The sequence below is a fragment of the Myotis myotis genome, unplaced genomic scaffold, assembly GCF_014108235.1.
Source record: "Myotis myotis isolate mMyoMyo1 unplaced genomic scaffold, mMyoMyo1.p scaffold_m19_p_17, whole genome shotgun sequence".
Lineage (NCBI taxonomy): Eukaryota > Metazoa > Chordata > Mammalia > Chiroptera > Vespertilionidae > Myotis > Myotis myotis.
The window spans coordinates 14,490,406-14,506,605 of record NW_023416321.1 but is presented as its reverse complement, the minus strand read 5'-3'; the positions used below and the strand labels follow the sequence as shown (position 1 = coordinate 14,506,605).

General features: G+C 49.7%; 1 protein-coding gene across 1 annotated transcript; it reads right to left on the bottom strand.

Moving 5' to 3' along the window:
* Positions 1–8,286: 8,286 nt before the first annotated feature.
* On the bottom strand, positions 8,287–8,819 carry LOC118672452 (pancreatic prohormone-like). Its single transcript, XM_036342129.1, has 2 exons — positions 8,629–8,819; positions 8,287–8,438 (listed from the first exon to the last, which is right to left on the bottom strand). The coding sequence occupies exons 1-2, from the start codon at positions 8,817–8,819 to the stop codon at positions 8,360–8,362; spliced, it is 270 nt and encodes an 89-aa protein (XP_036198022.1). The 3' UTR covers positions 8,287–8,359.
* Between the last annotated feature and the right edge of the window lie 7,381 nt (positions 8,820–16,200).

Here is a 16,200-nt window from a genome sequence, read left to right as displayed (position 1 = left end):
CTCATACGGGGAGATACTGGACTGTCTGGCAGCGGGCGAGCTTGAGAGCGGCTTTCCCTCAGAGGTGCTTGCAGCCATTGCCGGGACACTGGGACTCGAGACTCCTTAGGGCGGGGCTGAGGCTCCGCCATCACTGCTTTCTCCGCCCTTTGATTTCTTGAGACCCCGCCCTGCCCAGGCTGCGGCAGAGGCTTTTGCATATGAATGCCCCGGCCATTTGCAACCTGTAATTACCTAACTGAAGCCGGCCGGATAGACCCAGAGCTTCCAAGAGAAGGCCCAAGGCCCCACAGCGGCTTGCATTGCTACACAGCTGAGCATCATCAGGGCAGCTGATTCTCGCTGCCAGTTGCCCTGGAGGTCAATTCCTCCCAGTGATCCTACAACAACCAAGGCATAGCTACAACAAGACTGTGCACAAAGCCCACGAGGGGGTGCACCAAGAGTGTCCACCTCAGGTAACTGGGGAGGCTGAGCCACTGGGCCCTACAGGACACCTAGCACACAAAGCCACTCTATCAACACAGGGAAGCAGCCAAAATGCGGAGACAAAGAAACAGGTCACAAATGGCAGAAATGGAGGAAAGCAAACGACTGGATATAGAGTTCAAGGCCACGTTTATAAGGTTTTTCAAGAATTTTATGGAAACCGCCGATAAATTTAATGAGTCCCTCAATAAGTATAGTGAGACCATGGAGGACATGAAAAAGGACCAACTAGAAATTAAGCATACACTGACTGAAATAAAGAATAATCTACGGAGATCCAACAGCAGACAAGAGGATCCCAAAAATCAAGTCAAAGATTTGAAATACAAAGAAACAAAAAATACCCAACTGAAAAAGAAAAAAGAAAAGAGATTCCAAAAATATGAAGATAGTGTAAGGAGCCTCTGGGACAACTTCAAGCGTACCAACATCAGAATTATAGGGGTACCAGAAGAAGAGAGAGGGCAAGATATTGAAAACCTGTTTGAAGAAATAATGACAGAAAACTTCCCCCACCTGGTGAAAGAAATAGACTTCCAAGTCCAGGAAGCGCAGAGAACCCCAAACAGGAGGAATCCAAAGAGGACCACACCAAGACACATCATAATTAAAATGCCAAGAGCAAAAGACAAAGAGAATCTTAAAAGCAGCAAGAGAAAGACAGTCAGTTACCTACAAGGGAGTACCCATACGATTGTCAGCTGATTTCTCAACAGAAACCATGCAGGCCAGAAGGGAGTGGCAAGAAATATTCAAAGTGATGAAAAGCATGAACCTGCAACCAAGATTACTTTATCCAGCAAAGCTATCATTCAGAATAGAAGGTCAGAGAAAGACCTTCACGGATAAGAAAAAGCTAAAGGAGTTCATCACCACCAAACCAGCATTATATGAAATGCTGAAAGGTATTCTTTAAGAAGAGGAAGAAGAAAAAGGAACTCTTACCATTTGCCACAGCATGGATGGAACTGGAGAGCGGATAAATACCACATGATCTCACTCATTTGTGGAATATAATGAACAACATAAACTGATGAACAAGGACTGATCCAGAGACGGAGAGGCATTGATTGGACTGTCGGGCTTTGGAGGGAGGGTAGGGGAGAGTGGGGGTAAGGGGGAAAGATCAACCAAAGGACTTACATGCAGGCATATAGGCCTAACCAATGGACACGGACAACAGGGGTGGGGGGGTGAGGGCATGAGCGGGGGGGGGGGGGAGGTAGAGGGTAACGTGGGGACAAGGACACATATGTAATATCTTAATCAATAAAAATATATTAAAAAAATAAAAATAAAAAATAAAAAAAATAAAAGTCACCAAAACAAGTACTACCAATACCTGTAGGAACTGCCTTCTCAGCGAAAATGGAGTACATGAGGATGCAATTCTCGAACATAGTTGTGGTGGAATGACTGTGAGATGTGAATTTTGCCTATCCCTAAATATCTCGGATGAAAATTCGATGGGAAATTTACTGGATGTTGTAGCAAAGGGAAAGTCTGTCCAAATGATATACATTTTCCAGATTACCCATATATTTAAAAAGATTAATGACAAACGAAGATTCTGACAGCAAAAATTTTATGGAAAATATTCGATCCATAAATAGTTCTTTTGCTTTTGCTTCCATGGGTGCTAATATTGCCTGGCCATCAGGATATGGGCCATACTGTTTTAGAATACACGGACAAGTTTATCACCGTAATGCAACTTTCCACCCTTCAGATGGTGTTTCTCGGAAGTTTGCTCAACTCTATATTTTGGATACAGCCGAAGCTACAAGTAAAAGATTAGCAATGCCAGAAAACCAGGGCTGCTCAGAAAGACTCATGATCAACATCAACAACCTCATGCATGAAATCAATGAATTAACAAAATCGAACAAGATGCTACATGAGGTAGAAAAGGAAGCACAATCTGAAGCAGCAGCAAAAGGTATTGCTCCCACAGAGGTAACAATGGCAATTAAATACGATCGGAACAGTGATCCGGGTAGATATAATTCTTCCCGTGTAACCGACGTTGCTGTCATATTCAGAAACGAAGATGGAGAACCTCCTTTTGAAAGGGACTTGCTCATTCATTGTAAACCAGATCCTAACAATCCAAACGCTACTAAAATGAAACAAGTCAATATCCTATTTCCTACATTAGATGCAATGACATGTCCTATTCTTTTCCCACATGGTGAAAAGGCTGGGGAACAGATATTGCATCAAGACTCAGAGACAACAGTGTAGTCAACAATAATACTAGATAAAATGTAAGGACACGAGTCACCCAAATGCAGTATTATGGATTTCAACTCTCTGTGAGGGACACGTTCAATCCTATTTTAAATGCAGGAAAAATAACTCAACAGTTTATTGTGGATTCGTATTCAAAAATGGAGGCCAATCGGATAAATTTCATTAAAGCAAACCAATCTAAGTTGAAGTTGAAAAAGATAGTGGTTTGATGGATTATCTCAAATCTAGATCTGAAAATGACAATGTGCCGATTGGTAAAATGATAATACTTCCATCATCTTTTGAGGGTAGTCCCAGAAATATGCAGCAGCGATATCAGGATGCTATGGCAATTGTAACAAAGTATGGCAAGCCCGATTTATTCATAACCATGACATGCAACCCCAAATGGGCAGATATTACAAACAATTTACAACGCTGGCAAAAAGTTGAAAACAGTCCTAACCAGCTTGGCTCAGTGGATAGAGCGTCAGCCTGCAGACTCAAGGGTCCCAGGTTGGATTCCGGTCAAGGGCATGTACCTTGATTGCGGGCACATCCCCAGTAGGGGGTGTGCAGGAGGCAGCAGGTAGATATTTCTCTTTCATCGATGTTTCTAACTCTATCCCTCTCCCTTCCTCTCTGTAAAAAAATCAATAAAATATGTTTAAAAAGAAAAAAGTTGAAAACAGACCTGACTTGGTAGCCAGAGTTTTTAATATTAAGCTGAACGCTCTTTTAAATGATATATGTAAATTCCATTTATTTGGCAAAGTAATAGCTAAGATTCATGTCATTGAATTTCAGAAACGCAGACTGCCTCACGCTCACATATTATTGATATTAGATAAGGAGAACAAATTACGTTCAGAAGATGACATTGACCATATAGGTAAGGCAGAAATTCCAGATGACAACCAGTGTCCTCGACTTTTTCAAATTGTAAAATCAAATATGGTACATGGACCATGTGGAATGCAAAATCCAAGTAGTCCATGTATGGAAAATGGAAAATGTTCAAAGGGATATCCAAAAGAATTTCAAAGTGCGACCATTGGAAATATTGATGGACATCCCAAATACAAACGAAGATCTGGTAGCACCATTTCCATTGGAAATAAAATTGTCGATAATACTTGGATTGTCCCTTATAACCCGTATTTGTGCATCAAGTATAACTGTCATATAAATGTTGCAGTCTGTGCATCAATTGGAAGTGTCAAATATCTATTTAAATACATCTATAAGGGCACGGCTGTGCAAATATTCAAATTTCTGAAAAAAATATTATCAATCATGACGAAGTACAGGACTTCATTGACTCCAGGTATGTGAGCGCTCCTGAGGCTGTTTGGAGACTTTTTGGAATGCAAATGCATGACCAATCTCATGCAACCACAAGATTAGCTATTCATTTGCCAAATGATCAGAATTTATATTTTCATGCAGATGATTTTGCTGAAGTTTTAGATAGGGCTAAAAGGCATAACTCAACTTTGATGGCTTGGTTCTTATTGAATAGAGAAGACTCTGATGCATGTAATTATTATTATTGGGAGATTCCACAGCATTATGTGTTTAATAATTCTTTGTGGACAAAACGCCGAAAGGGTGGGAATAAAGTATTAGGTAGACTGTTCACTGTGAGCTTTAGAGAACCAGAACGATATTACCTTAGACTTTTGCTTCTGCATGTAAAAGGTGCGGTAAGTTTTGAGGTTCTGCGAACTGTAGGAGGTTTAACTTATGACACATTTCGTGAAACTGCTAAACACCAGGGATTATTACTTGATGACACTATCAGGAAAGATACGATTGACAATGCAATCATCCTTAATATGCCCAAACAACTATGGCAACTTTTTGCATATATATGTGTGTTTGGATATCCTTCTGCTGCAGACAAATTATGGGATGAGAATAAATCTCATTTTATTGAAGATTTCTGTTGGAAATTACACCGAAGAGAAGGTGCCTGTGTAAACTGTGAAACGCATGCCCTTCACGAAATTCAGGAGGTATTCACATTGCATGGAATGAAATGTTCACATTTCAAACTTCCGGACTATCCTTTATTAACGAATGCAAATACATGTGATCAATTGTATGAGCAACAAAGGGCAGAGGTTTTGATAAATTCTCTGAATGATGAACAGTCGGCAGCATTTCAGACTATAACTTCAGCCATCGAAGATCAAACTGTACACCCCAAATGCTTTTTCTTGGATGGTCCAGGTGGTAGTGGAAAAACATATCTGTATAAAGTTTTAACACATTATATTAGAGGTCGTGGTGGTACTGTTTTACCCACAGCGTCTAGGAATTGCTGCAAATTTACTTCTTGGTGGAAGAACCTTTCATTCCCAATATAAATTACCAATTCCATTAAATGAAACTTCAATTTCTAGACTCGATATAAAGGGCAAAGTTGCTAAAATCATTAAAAAGGCCCAACTTCTTATTATTGATGAAAGCACCATGGCATCCAGTCATGCTATAAACGCCATAGATAGATTACTAAGAGAAATTATGAATTTGAATGTTGCATTTGGTGGGAAAGTTCTCCTTCTCAGAGGGGATTTTCGACAACGTCTCAGTATTGTACCGCATGCTATGCGATCGGCCATAGTACAAACGAGTTTAAAGTACTGCAGGGTTTGGGGATGTTTCAGAAAGTTGTCTCTTACACAAATATGAGATCAGAGGATTCTGCTTATAGTAAATGGTTAGTAAAACTTGGGGATGGCAAACTTGATAGCAGTTTTCATTTAGGAACGGATATTATTGAAATCTCCCATGAAATGATTTGTAACGGATCTATTATTGAAGCCACCTTTGGAAATAGTATATCTATAGATAATATTGAAAAAAAAATCTAAACGTGCAATTCTTTGTCCAAAAAATGAGCATGTTCAAAACTTAAATGAAGAAATTTTGGATATACTTGATGGAGAGTTTCACACATATTTGTGTGATGATTCCATTGACTCAACAGATAATGCTGAAAAGGAACATTTTCCCATCGAATTTCTTAATAGTATTACTCCTTTGGGAATGCTGTGTCATGAATTAAAATTGAAAGTGGGTGCAATCATCATGCTATTGAGAAATCTCAATAGTAAATGGGGTCTTTGTAATGGTACCAGATTTATTATCAAAAGATTACTACCTAACATTATCGAAGCTGAAGTATTAACTGGATCTGCAGAGGGAGAGGTTGTTCTGATTCCAAGAACTGATTCGTCCGCATCTGACACTGGTCTCCCATTTAAATTAATTCGACGACAGTTTCCTGTGATGCCAGCATTTGCGATGACTATTAATAAATCACAAGGACAAACTCTAGACAGAGTAGGAATATTCCTACCTGAACCCGTTTTCGCACATGGTCAATTATATGTTGCTTTCTCTCAAGTTCGAAGAGCCTGTGATGTTAAAGTTAAAGTTATAAATACTTTGTCCCAAGGGAAATTAGTCAAGCACTCTGAAAGTGTTTTTACTCTGAATGTGATATACAGGGAGATATTAGAATAAGTTTAATCACTTTATCAGTCATTATTTGTATCAGTGTTGTTTTTATATCATGAGTTTGTTGTGGTTATATCATTTTATTGCTTCTTTATTAATAAAATTATGTTTTATTTTCATATACATTGTACTCATTTCCTTTTATCTCTCACACTTTTATAATAGAGAAAGGGCAAATAGCAATATTAAAATATTTCTGCTAATTAATTCCTTTTCAATGTGCATGAATTTCATGCACCAGGCCACTAGTTTTGCAATAATTGCCCATTTTGGGGGGCTGAGAACCATGTGGCTCACAGAGGTGAAGACACTTGCCCAAAATCACACAGCTGTCTAGGACTCAAGTTCCAGCCTAGATTCTCCACCCCAGGGCCTGCAAGTCTCCCCTGCTCTGTGTCCCTTCCCCACCCCAGGCCAAGGAGCAGCAGCTGACCCTGCCTGAATGGCAGGCAGAGCCTGAGAAGAAGCAAAGGACCTCTCACCCCTGAATGTCTGCTGTCCCAGATCAAGACATGGAAAGTGTGCATTAGGAGAGGAGTTTGGGGTAGGAGGAGTGAGGAGTGGAGGTGATGCCACAGGAACTAAGCTTTGATTTTCCTCAAGGTAGCCAGGAAACATCAGTTCTGCTTGTCTACCGTCTCCCAGCATCCAATGTGTATTTGCGTGTGGGCCGCGGGCCGTAGTTTGAGGACCCCTGGTTTAAAGGAACTGGCATTTTAAAGGAACTGCCAAGAGAGGCTGAAGTAGGGTGAGCAAGGAGCTATGGGAGAGGTCAGTGAGGTTAGGGCGCTGACCAAGGGCTCTGTGCCACCCTCCTGAGTGTGTGTCTGTGTGTGTGTGTGTTTGTCCAGCTCAGGGTGTGCCTCACAGTCCATCCTCCCGGCCCGGATCAAGGGCCCAGCTAATGTTTCACCTGCATCATTTCATGTCATGCTCACTACAACCCTGTCATTCTGTCCATTTTACAGATGCAGAATCTGAGGCTCAGAGAGGTTATATCCCTGCCCAAAAGCACACAGACAGCAAGTGGCAGATTTCCTGTTTGAACACGGGCTCATCTGACTCTAACGCTGATGCTAGAGTCAGCTAGACCCTCTATTAGAATGCCATCTGGGGCAGGACCTCGGACAAACTGCGGCACTTCTCTCGGCCTTGCTTTCCCCTCTGTAGGGTGAGGATAACAGTGATCATCCTCGCAGACGTGCTGTGAGGTTCAGTAGCCCTGGCACACAGTAGGCTCCTTTTCCCCACGATCTGCACCTGACACCATCTCCAGACCCCTCCCCTTCACAGTCCCCCTCGTGGGCCAGGCTGCTGCTGAGCCTCCTACCCCTTACGTGCTCCAGCGGACCATGCACAGTGACCGGCCACAGGAGGGCAGCTCTGGTGCCATCCTGCAGCCAGTGGCTGTCTTTGCTCCAGTCATTCCTCTGGGCTGGGCTGTCTCGCTGCCCCCATGCCAAGGACACTAAACTATAGGGAAGAATGGGAGGGGGTCCATTTGGGCACTGGGCTGTTATTGGGCCAATGACCAGGAGAGTCTATAGGTGCTGAAATGGAAGATTCAGGCTCCAGCGCCACTTCCCTGACTCGCTGAGTGACCCTGGGGGAGTCGCTGCCTCCCTCTGGGCCACACTTGCCCCTCCGTGAAGTGGAGCTGAGCTCAATGGCTCTGATGGCCCCATAGATGGTCTGTCCATTCCGAACACCCTTCTTTCCCTTCCCCTCCGTCCCCGCCCCCTTTCTCTCCTGCCTTTGGCTACTCCTGATGCACCAGGGTCCACAGAGACACACGAGAGAGGCAATGTCTTTGATTTGCTTTATTTTGCCTGTGGGAGTGGGGAGCAAGCTTTGGCCAGAGCCACGGGTGTGGAGGAGAGACCTGGGCCGGCACTGCCCTTGGAGGCGGAGGAGGCGGGGGTGGCTTACACGTCCATCTGGCTGCGCTCCCTGTGGGGAGAGGCCCGCACATGGCAGGGGGAGTGGGCAGTCCTCAGACCTCAGGCGGCCTCAGGCAAGCCCTGGGCCCCTGTTCTCCCCCCAAACCCCCAACTCACCTCCACCCCCATTTCAGCCCCAGGGAGCTGGCACACAGGGCGGGGAACCAAACCTACCTGGGGGCAACTTTGTTGGGGGCTCCCCACTCCAAGAAGTTCCACGGCGTTTCTTCTTGATCTCTTTTCCCGTATCTGGGAGGGGAGAGGCAGCTGGGGCTAGCCAGCACTGTGCCCAGGTGCCAGCCCACCTGCCTCCTGCCCTTCCTTGGGTACCATCCTCCAGGGGCACACGGGCCGAGGCCTGGCCAGTAGAGTGGTTCTGCTTTCCCAAGAACGTGGAAGGGGCAGGAGCCGGGACCACTCCCCCTCCCTCTGTACACACCTGGGCCTGGTCACCCTGTTGATGTATCTGCGGAGCTCGGCCACATACTGGGCCAACTGCTCTGGTGTGGCATTGTCCCCTGGGTACACTGGCTCCAGCGGGTCCCCTGAGGCACCCAGCGGTGGCTGCAGCAACAGAGCCACACACGTGGACAGGAACAGCAGGGAGAGGCAGCGGTGTGCAGCAGCCATCTGAGGAGCAAGGAGTGGAGGGCATTGGAGGCAGAACCCACCCAGCCCCTCGCCCATCACCTACTTCTCCAAGCCTGGGGACAAGAGGGTGAAGCAAAGAGCCGCTGGGACCTGACACCCCACTGCCTAGGGCACTGCCTCAGCAAGTGTAGACAGCTCCTCCCGTAGCAGTGCAGCAGCCAGAGCTCAGCCAGGACCTCAGCAAAGTAGAAAAAGGGAGCAGAGAAGGTGGGACAGGGGGCAGGAGGCACAGGACGCATGAAGTCCAGGGCCTGATGGGCTCTGAGTAGGCAGATGTGGGGTTGGGGGTGGAGGGAAGGGGTTGGGAGGAGTGTGCTCCTGCGGTTCACTACCTCCCGAACCCCCACTACCCATCCACCAGGGAGAGACATGCAGATACAGAAGGTCACGGTCATAACACACACACACACACACACACACACACACACACACGGATCCCAATCACTCACAAGCTCAAAGGCACTCACACATTTGTGTTCACAGCCATCACCAACCACTCCCCACACACATTTGCATCCAGTCACGGACTGCTCTTCCAGGGTGCGAGGTTTGTCCAGATGCAGAGCCAGACCCACACAGGACCTCAGGCCTCCAGATGCCCCCCATCCTGCAAACCATCAATTCTCGCCCCCATCCCAGTCCCTAGACCCAGGGAGTCCCCCAGACCTTGGGGCAGGCTGAGCCCACTTACGCTGAGTCCTGAGCAAGCGAGTCCTGGACCAAGCAGGTGCCTGCCTCCGGCTGGATGCGTCCCCTGCTCTCCTCCTGGCCCCTTTATAGTCCTCAGCCCCCAGAGTCCCCGCCTTCTGTCAACCCCTTTCCCTCCCCAGCCCTCACACCCTCCTCCCCGTGGTCACCCTGGTACCTGCAATGCCAGCCAGCTCACTGGGGCCAGGGACAGGGCGGGACAGGGCAGTGCTGTGAGGGCCAGCCTTAGCAGTGTAACGGGTAGAAGGGAACTACAGTGAGTCTCCTGTGGGCCCCCATCTGCCATTGGACACCAAGAGCAGGCTTGGTCCAAGGAGGACGGGGTTCTGGGACCTCAGGGTGAATGAGGTCCTGGTGGCAGCACCCCTTCCCAAGGATTAGCCCAAAGCATCAAAAGAATTCTTTCAGGGCAGAAGATTGAGGCTGTGGTTCTGAGACCAGGGGAAAGGATGAGACTCAGGACTCCCTTCCCAGTCTGTTCTTAGAACAAGGTGGGAATGGGGGAGGTGCCTCAGGTAACTAGGAAATATGAAAAGGAGTGGGGGCCCGGGTATGGAGAAACCCACTCTCTGGCTGGAGAGTAGGATGTAAATTAGAACTGATGTGCCTGGGTTCAGGAGAACTGGGGGTGTCAGTTTCTGGAGCCACCACAGAGCTGCATTCCAGAGGGCTGAGTGATAAAAAGCAGCATCATTTGTAAAGCCTTGCATTTTCCAGAGTGCTCCTAATTCAATCAGCTCACTGAGTCCCTACAACAACCCATTTTACAGATTCAGAAACTAACGCTCAGAGCCATTACGTCTGACATAACTGGTCAGTGGTAGATTCAGGGTTTGAAGTAAAGTCTAACTCCAAAACCCGGACTCTCTTTTTCTAAGTGGGGCTGTCAACGTTTTGCTATAATTGCCCACTTTTGGGCTGAGAACCATGAGGCTCACAGAGGTGAAGACACTTGTCCAAGACCACACAGCTGTCTAGAACTCAAGGTCCAGCCTAGATTCCCAGCCCCAGGGGCCTGCAAGTCTCCCCTGCTCTGTGTCCCTTCCCCACCCCAGGCCAAGGAGCAGCAGCTGGCCCTGCCTGAATGGCAGACAGAGCCTGAGAAGGAAGCAAAGGACCTCTCACCCTGAATGTCTGCTGTCCCAGATCAAGACATGGAAAGTGTGCGTTAGGAGAGGAGTTTGGGGTAGGAGGAGTGAGGAGTGGAGGTGATGCCACAGGAACTGAGCTTTGATTTTCCTCAAGGTAGCCAGGAACCATCGGTTCTGCTTGTTCCTCTCGATTCTGATTTCCGGCAACAAGAACAATGTGCTTCACCTGACCACTTACTTTCCACAAAGCAAATATGGAGATGGTTCTGTCTCCGCCAGCTCCTGCCTTTCTCTGGTCCTGGGTTCAGCAGAGGCGGCAGCGTACCAGCAGGGGGCGCTAGGCTCCAACCGCAGTTGGAAGGGTCTGAGCTCCCACAGGACTATAGCCGGGTGGGACCTGTTCTGGCCACTGTCCTGGTCAGGCCCCAGCCCCCACAGACAGATGGTGGATCTGGGGATTGACTCAAGTGCTGAGGCCATTTATAGTTTTGTAAACAGCTTTGTCACTGCCTAAGAGATGACAGGCACTTCGCAATGTCAACTGAACCTATAGCTTTCATCTCTCTCCTTTGCAAACAACAGATTTCATCTTCTGGGTCCTCTCCGGACGTTGTGACAATCGGATGTGATTTCTAAACAGTATGGCCATGTCCGGAACAGTGATGGTTGGTTCTCCCTCATCTTCATACGTTCCTAGGACTTGTCCTGGAGCCCTGCTTCGGGAGGCACCAAGTGCTTACCTGCAGGTGGGCTAAATGAAAGTGACAGTGGCCCCTCTCCCCTGCCCACCTTCAGGACAGGGTGATGGCCATTGGGCAGTGTTGAGGATGGAGTGAGGGCGGAGACTAGGAAAGGAACACCCAAGACCCCTGGGGTCACCGGATACAGACAAGTGTACATCCCTAGCCAGTTTGGCTCAGTGGATAGAGTGTCGGCCTGTGAGAGACATGAAAGGTCCCAGGTTTAATTCTGGCCAAGGGCACATGCCCGGGTTGCAAGCTCGGTCCACAGTAGGGGGTGTGCAGGAGGCAGCCAATCAATGATTCTCTCTCATCACTGATGTTTCTGTCTCTCTCTCCCTCTCCCTTTCTCTTTAAAATCAATAAACATATATTTTTTAAAAATAACATAAAATGGGATATACTGTATATACTGTGGTTCGGCTTTCTTTTTTCTTTTTCTTCTTTCATTTAATCCTCACCTGAGGATACTTTTTCGCATTGATTCCCACAGAGAATCTCAAACTTTACTGGGACCTATGTCTTCTGCTAGGTCACATCCTGGGACATGACCCCAGAGGGTGTGAGCCAAGCAGCAGGGAAGCAGCGTGAAGAAAGGAAGAAAAAAACAGCCTAAATCTCACAAACAACACTCACTGAACCGTCTTTTCCACTTGCTGTAACTTTGAAATTTTCATAATAAAATGTTGGGGATAGATATCCCACCACAAAAGGTAAATCCACTGTTCACATTTACCTGCCCATCTCTTTAAGTTCTGGTCATCCCTGGAGGGGTGGAGTGGGTGGGGCTGATTCGGGGGGCGGGGGGGAGGTCTAGGCTCACTTTAGGGAGCACAGGATCCCATAGCTGCTCAGAGTTCAGCTCTGGAGTCAGACAAATCCTGGTTCAAACTCGGCGTTAGCCGCTCACCCAGCGTCTGTGGCCGGAGCCAGTTACTTCATCTCTGAGCCTCAGCTGTGTCATGTGAAAAGTAGATCATAAAAGTCCTTGCAAAGGGTTATGAGGATTTAATGATATGACGCCTGTAAGATGCTCAGCACCATTGCCAGCTCATTGTAAGTGCTCAGCTCATTGTAAGTGCCCAATAAAATGCTACCTTTCATTGATATTATTTGCAATAAAGAGATTGGCAGATAGAATTGCACACTTGAGACCTACTAGTATATAATTTTATTGACCAATGTCACCTCAATAAAAATGTTTTAAAGAGATGGGCAGGTAAATGTGAACAGTGGATTTACCTTTTGTGGTGGGATATCTATCCCCAACATTTTATTATGAAAATTTCAAAGTTACAGCAAGTGGAAAAGACGGTTCAGTGAGTGTTGTTTGTGAGATTTAGGCTGTTCTTTTCTTCCTTTTTGCTGACCTATAGTTTGTATATTTCTACAGCAGACATATGTGACTTGGGTAATTAAAAAAATGTTAACAGAACAGAACCAAAGACAGCCCCACAGTCCACCGTCACTGCCTCGCACTGGCAGGCTCGCTCGGTTCTGCCATCGACCATCATTAGAATCTGCCCCATCTAATTAGGAATCCTTCCAGCCATTGAGCCATTTCCCTACACATCACCTTGTGTCCACAGGACATCAGGAGAGGTTTTGCCAGAGGCCTTCTTGAAGTCCATCGTCCAGACACAAGGAGGCTGTGGCACCTCCACCCCCAACCAAGTAATTCCATGAACAGGGCAAATCAGATAAACCCAGAGTAACCTGTTCTTCCCTTTCCACATATTCGTGGACCAGGGATAGTGGGAAAGAGCCTGGATTCCGGAGTCACGCTGCTCTGGGTTTGCATTTCACGTGCCTTTCTCAGCTGTGTGACCTTGGGAAAGTTGCCTGACCTCTCTGAGCCTGACTGTAAAAGGGGAACAATAAAGCTTGTGTCATAGGCTGCTTTTGACAATGAAAATAATGGATAGATCTGTCTCCCTCTCCATCCAAACTGTAGTCTCCTCAGCCTGGGGCTTCCTACCCAGGGTCTGGTGCAGAGGGGGGCCCTAACTTCGCCCCCTACCCCCAGGTATCCCTTCCCCTCGCTCCCAATCTCTGCCCGCCTTTCTCCACCTTTCTCACCAACTCCCTCTCTACATATTTTCCTCTCCTCCTTCACCCTGTGCCTCCCCCGTCTCTCCCCCCACTCCCTTGCCCAGCTCCAGTGACAGGCTCCATCCGCCGCCCCATTGCATGTCCCCAGAGCCGGTGAGCCACCCCGCAGCCTGTGGCCTGCTCCCTGCCCCTGGTGGAGGGGCTGGGGGTGGGGAGAGGGATAAAGTGGTGCCGACTCATTTACTGAATTGTCAGCAGCTTCATTAGTTCTGAGGACGCCACAGAAGCCATTAGTAGTGACAGTCTGTGTCATCCATCACGAGGGGGTGAGGGTGACTGCGGAGAGAGGAGACATCAAAAAACACCCCAACTCCTACCCTCCTGGTGCCTCCCGGGGAGACCAAGGCCCTGGCCAGATGCACAGAAACTGGGGTCTTGGGGCCTCACCTGACACCCCTCGCACCAGGACTTTTCACCTCTTACAGCACATAGTGGGGTGCCCCCAACTGGAGGACCCGGGCCTGAAGCCTGTTCTGATGAGGATGGTGACCCCAAGTTCGTCGCCTCCAGCAGCATGGTGCAGGCCTGCAGGCACCTGGCAGCAAAACAGGGGGGGCCAACGAGGAGTTTGGGGGCAGAACTGACAGCCCTGGATGAAGGAGGCCGTGAGGGGGTTCCCTTCCCGGCTCTCCCGACAGGGCCCCCGCCTGAGGGAGCCCCCCCTCTGGGGCCTGCTCCTGTCCGCTGACCCCTCCCCCGGACCAGAGGCCTCGCTGCCTGCCGGGGACCAGGGTGCGGTCTGTTAGGGAGCAGCGGGGAGGGCCCTGTGAGGAGCAGGGCCTGGCTGCAGGGGGCACCGCGGGGGCACTGGGAGGGCTGTGCCAGGGGCCACCCCACAGGGACGGTCCCTCGGGCCCCACTCGTGCCCCCGCTGCCCCCCTCCCTCCACAGCCCGGGCACCGAACTCTCACCCCCAGGCACCTAGAGGCTGCCCGTGACCCCTCTGACCCCCGCGCGGGCATGGCCACAGCTCCCGGCCTGACCACACCCGCGGGCCCCCCGCGCCCCCCGCGCCCCACTCCACACCCCGCACCCCCGACCTGACCACACCCACGGGCTCGTTCACCCCCGCGCCCCCCGCGCCCACTCCACACCCCGCACCCCCGACCTGACCACACCCACGGGCTCGTTCACCCCCGCGCCCCCCGCGCCCACTCCACACCCCGCACCCCCGACCTGACCACACCCACGGGCTCGTTGCCCCCCGAGCCCACTGCGCCCACTCCACACCCCGCACCCCCGACCTGACCACACCCACGGGCTCGTTGCCCCCCGCGCCCACGCCACACCCCCCACCCCTCAGCCCGCACGCTCCGCTCTGGCCGGCGACCGTCACTGTCGCCCCCCCCAACCCCCCCCAGGGGCCGGGGGCGCGGCGAGCGGCGGGCGGTGTTTGCGCAGCGAAGTGCCGTCTGTGTACCGAGCGGCGGGCGCTCTCTCCGCAAACAGGGCGCCCGCGGCCGCCGCTCCATTAGCGCCGCCGCCGGATCCGGCGCTGATAAGGCCTCGAGGGAGCAGCGGGGACCCCCCGCCCCCGCCTCCCGTCGCCCTGCAGATCCGGAGAGAGGACGGGGTCGCTGTTAGGGGCCCACCCAGGGGAGACCGGGACCCTCTCCAGCGCCTCCCTCTGCTGCCAGCTGCTCAGTCGGCCCCTCCCCCGGGCGCCCCCAGGGCCACACAGCCCAGGGCCCCCCTGTCTGTCCTGCCCCCACCCCCACCCCGACCCTGGGATCAGCGACACAGTCAGGGACCCACGTCTCTGGGGGTTTAATATATTTGTATTGATTTCAGAGAGGAAGGGAGAGGGGGGAGAGAAAGAAACATCAATGATGAGAATCACTGATGGGCTGCCTCCTGCACGCCCCACACTGGGGACGGAGCCCGAAACCCGGGCGTGTGCCCTGACCGGAATCGAGCCGTGGCCTCCTGGTTCACAGGGGGATGCTCAACCCCTGAGCCACCCCCGCCAGACCAGGGGCACAGCCTGGACCCGGACTCCCAGCAGGTGGGAGCAGGCGGCCCCCGGAGTTCCTGAACAGACCACCACCCCTGCTACTGCTGCTAACACCCAACCTGGCCGAGGCTTCACTGGGGCTCAGGGCAGCCTGAGAAGCAGGGCTGTCATTTGATTTCATTTTCCCAACCATTTCCCAGCAGCTCAGGGAGGGCACTGTTAGTCCCCATCCGACAGAGCGGGACGCTGGCTTCCCTCCTGTCCCGGGTTCCATTTCTGCGAGTGAAGCCAGTGAACATACCCAGAGGTAAACGCAAGGATACCCATCTGAGCAGCGACCAACAAGGGCACCACACAAAGAGGGACACGACACAGATATTCAAAATGTCCAACTACAGGCAAATTATAGTATAGATGAAAGGTGGACTATTTTCGTGGGCATTAAAAATCATGTTTTAGAAAAATGTTAAATGACACGAAATATTTATGAATATCTCTTGGAATGGCATTACAGGTGGTTTTTTTCTTTATACTTCTCTGCAATTTTTATTTTTAATTTTTTACAATATATTTTTATTGATTTCAGAGAAGGGAGAGGGAGAGAGAGATAGAAATATCCATAATGAGAGAGATTCATTGATGGGCTGCCTCCTGCACGCCCCCTACTGGGGATGGAGCCTGCAACCCAGACATGTGCCCTTGCCCGGAATTGAACCCAGGATTCATCAGTCCTCAGGCCGACGCTCTATCCACCG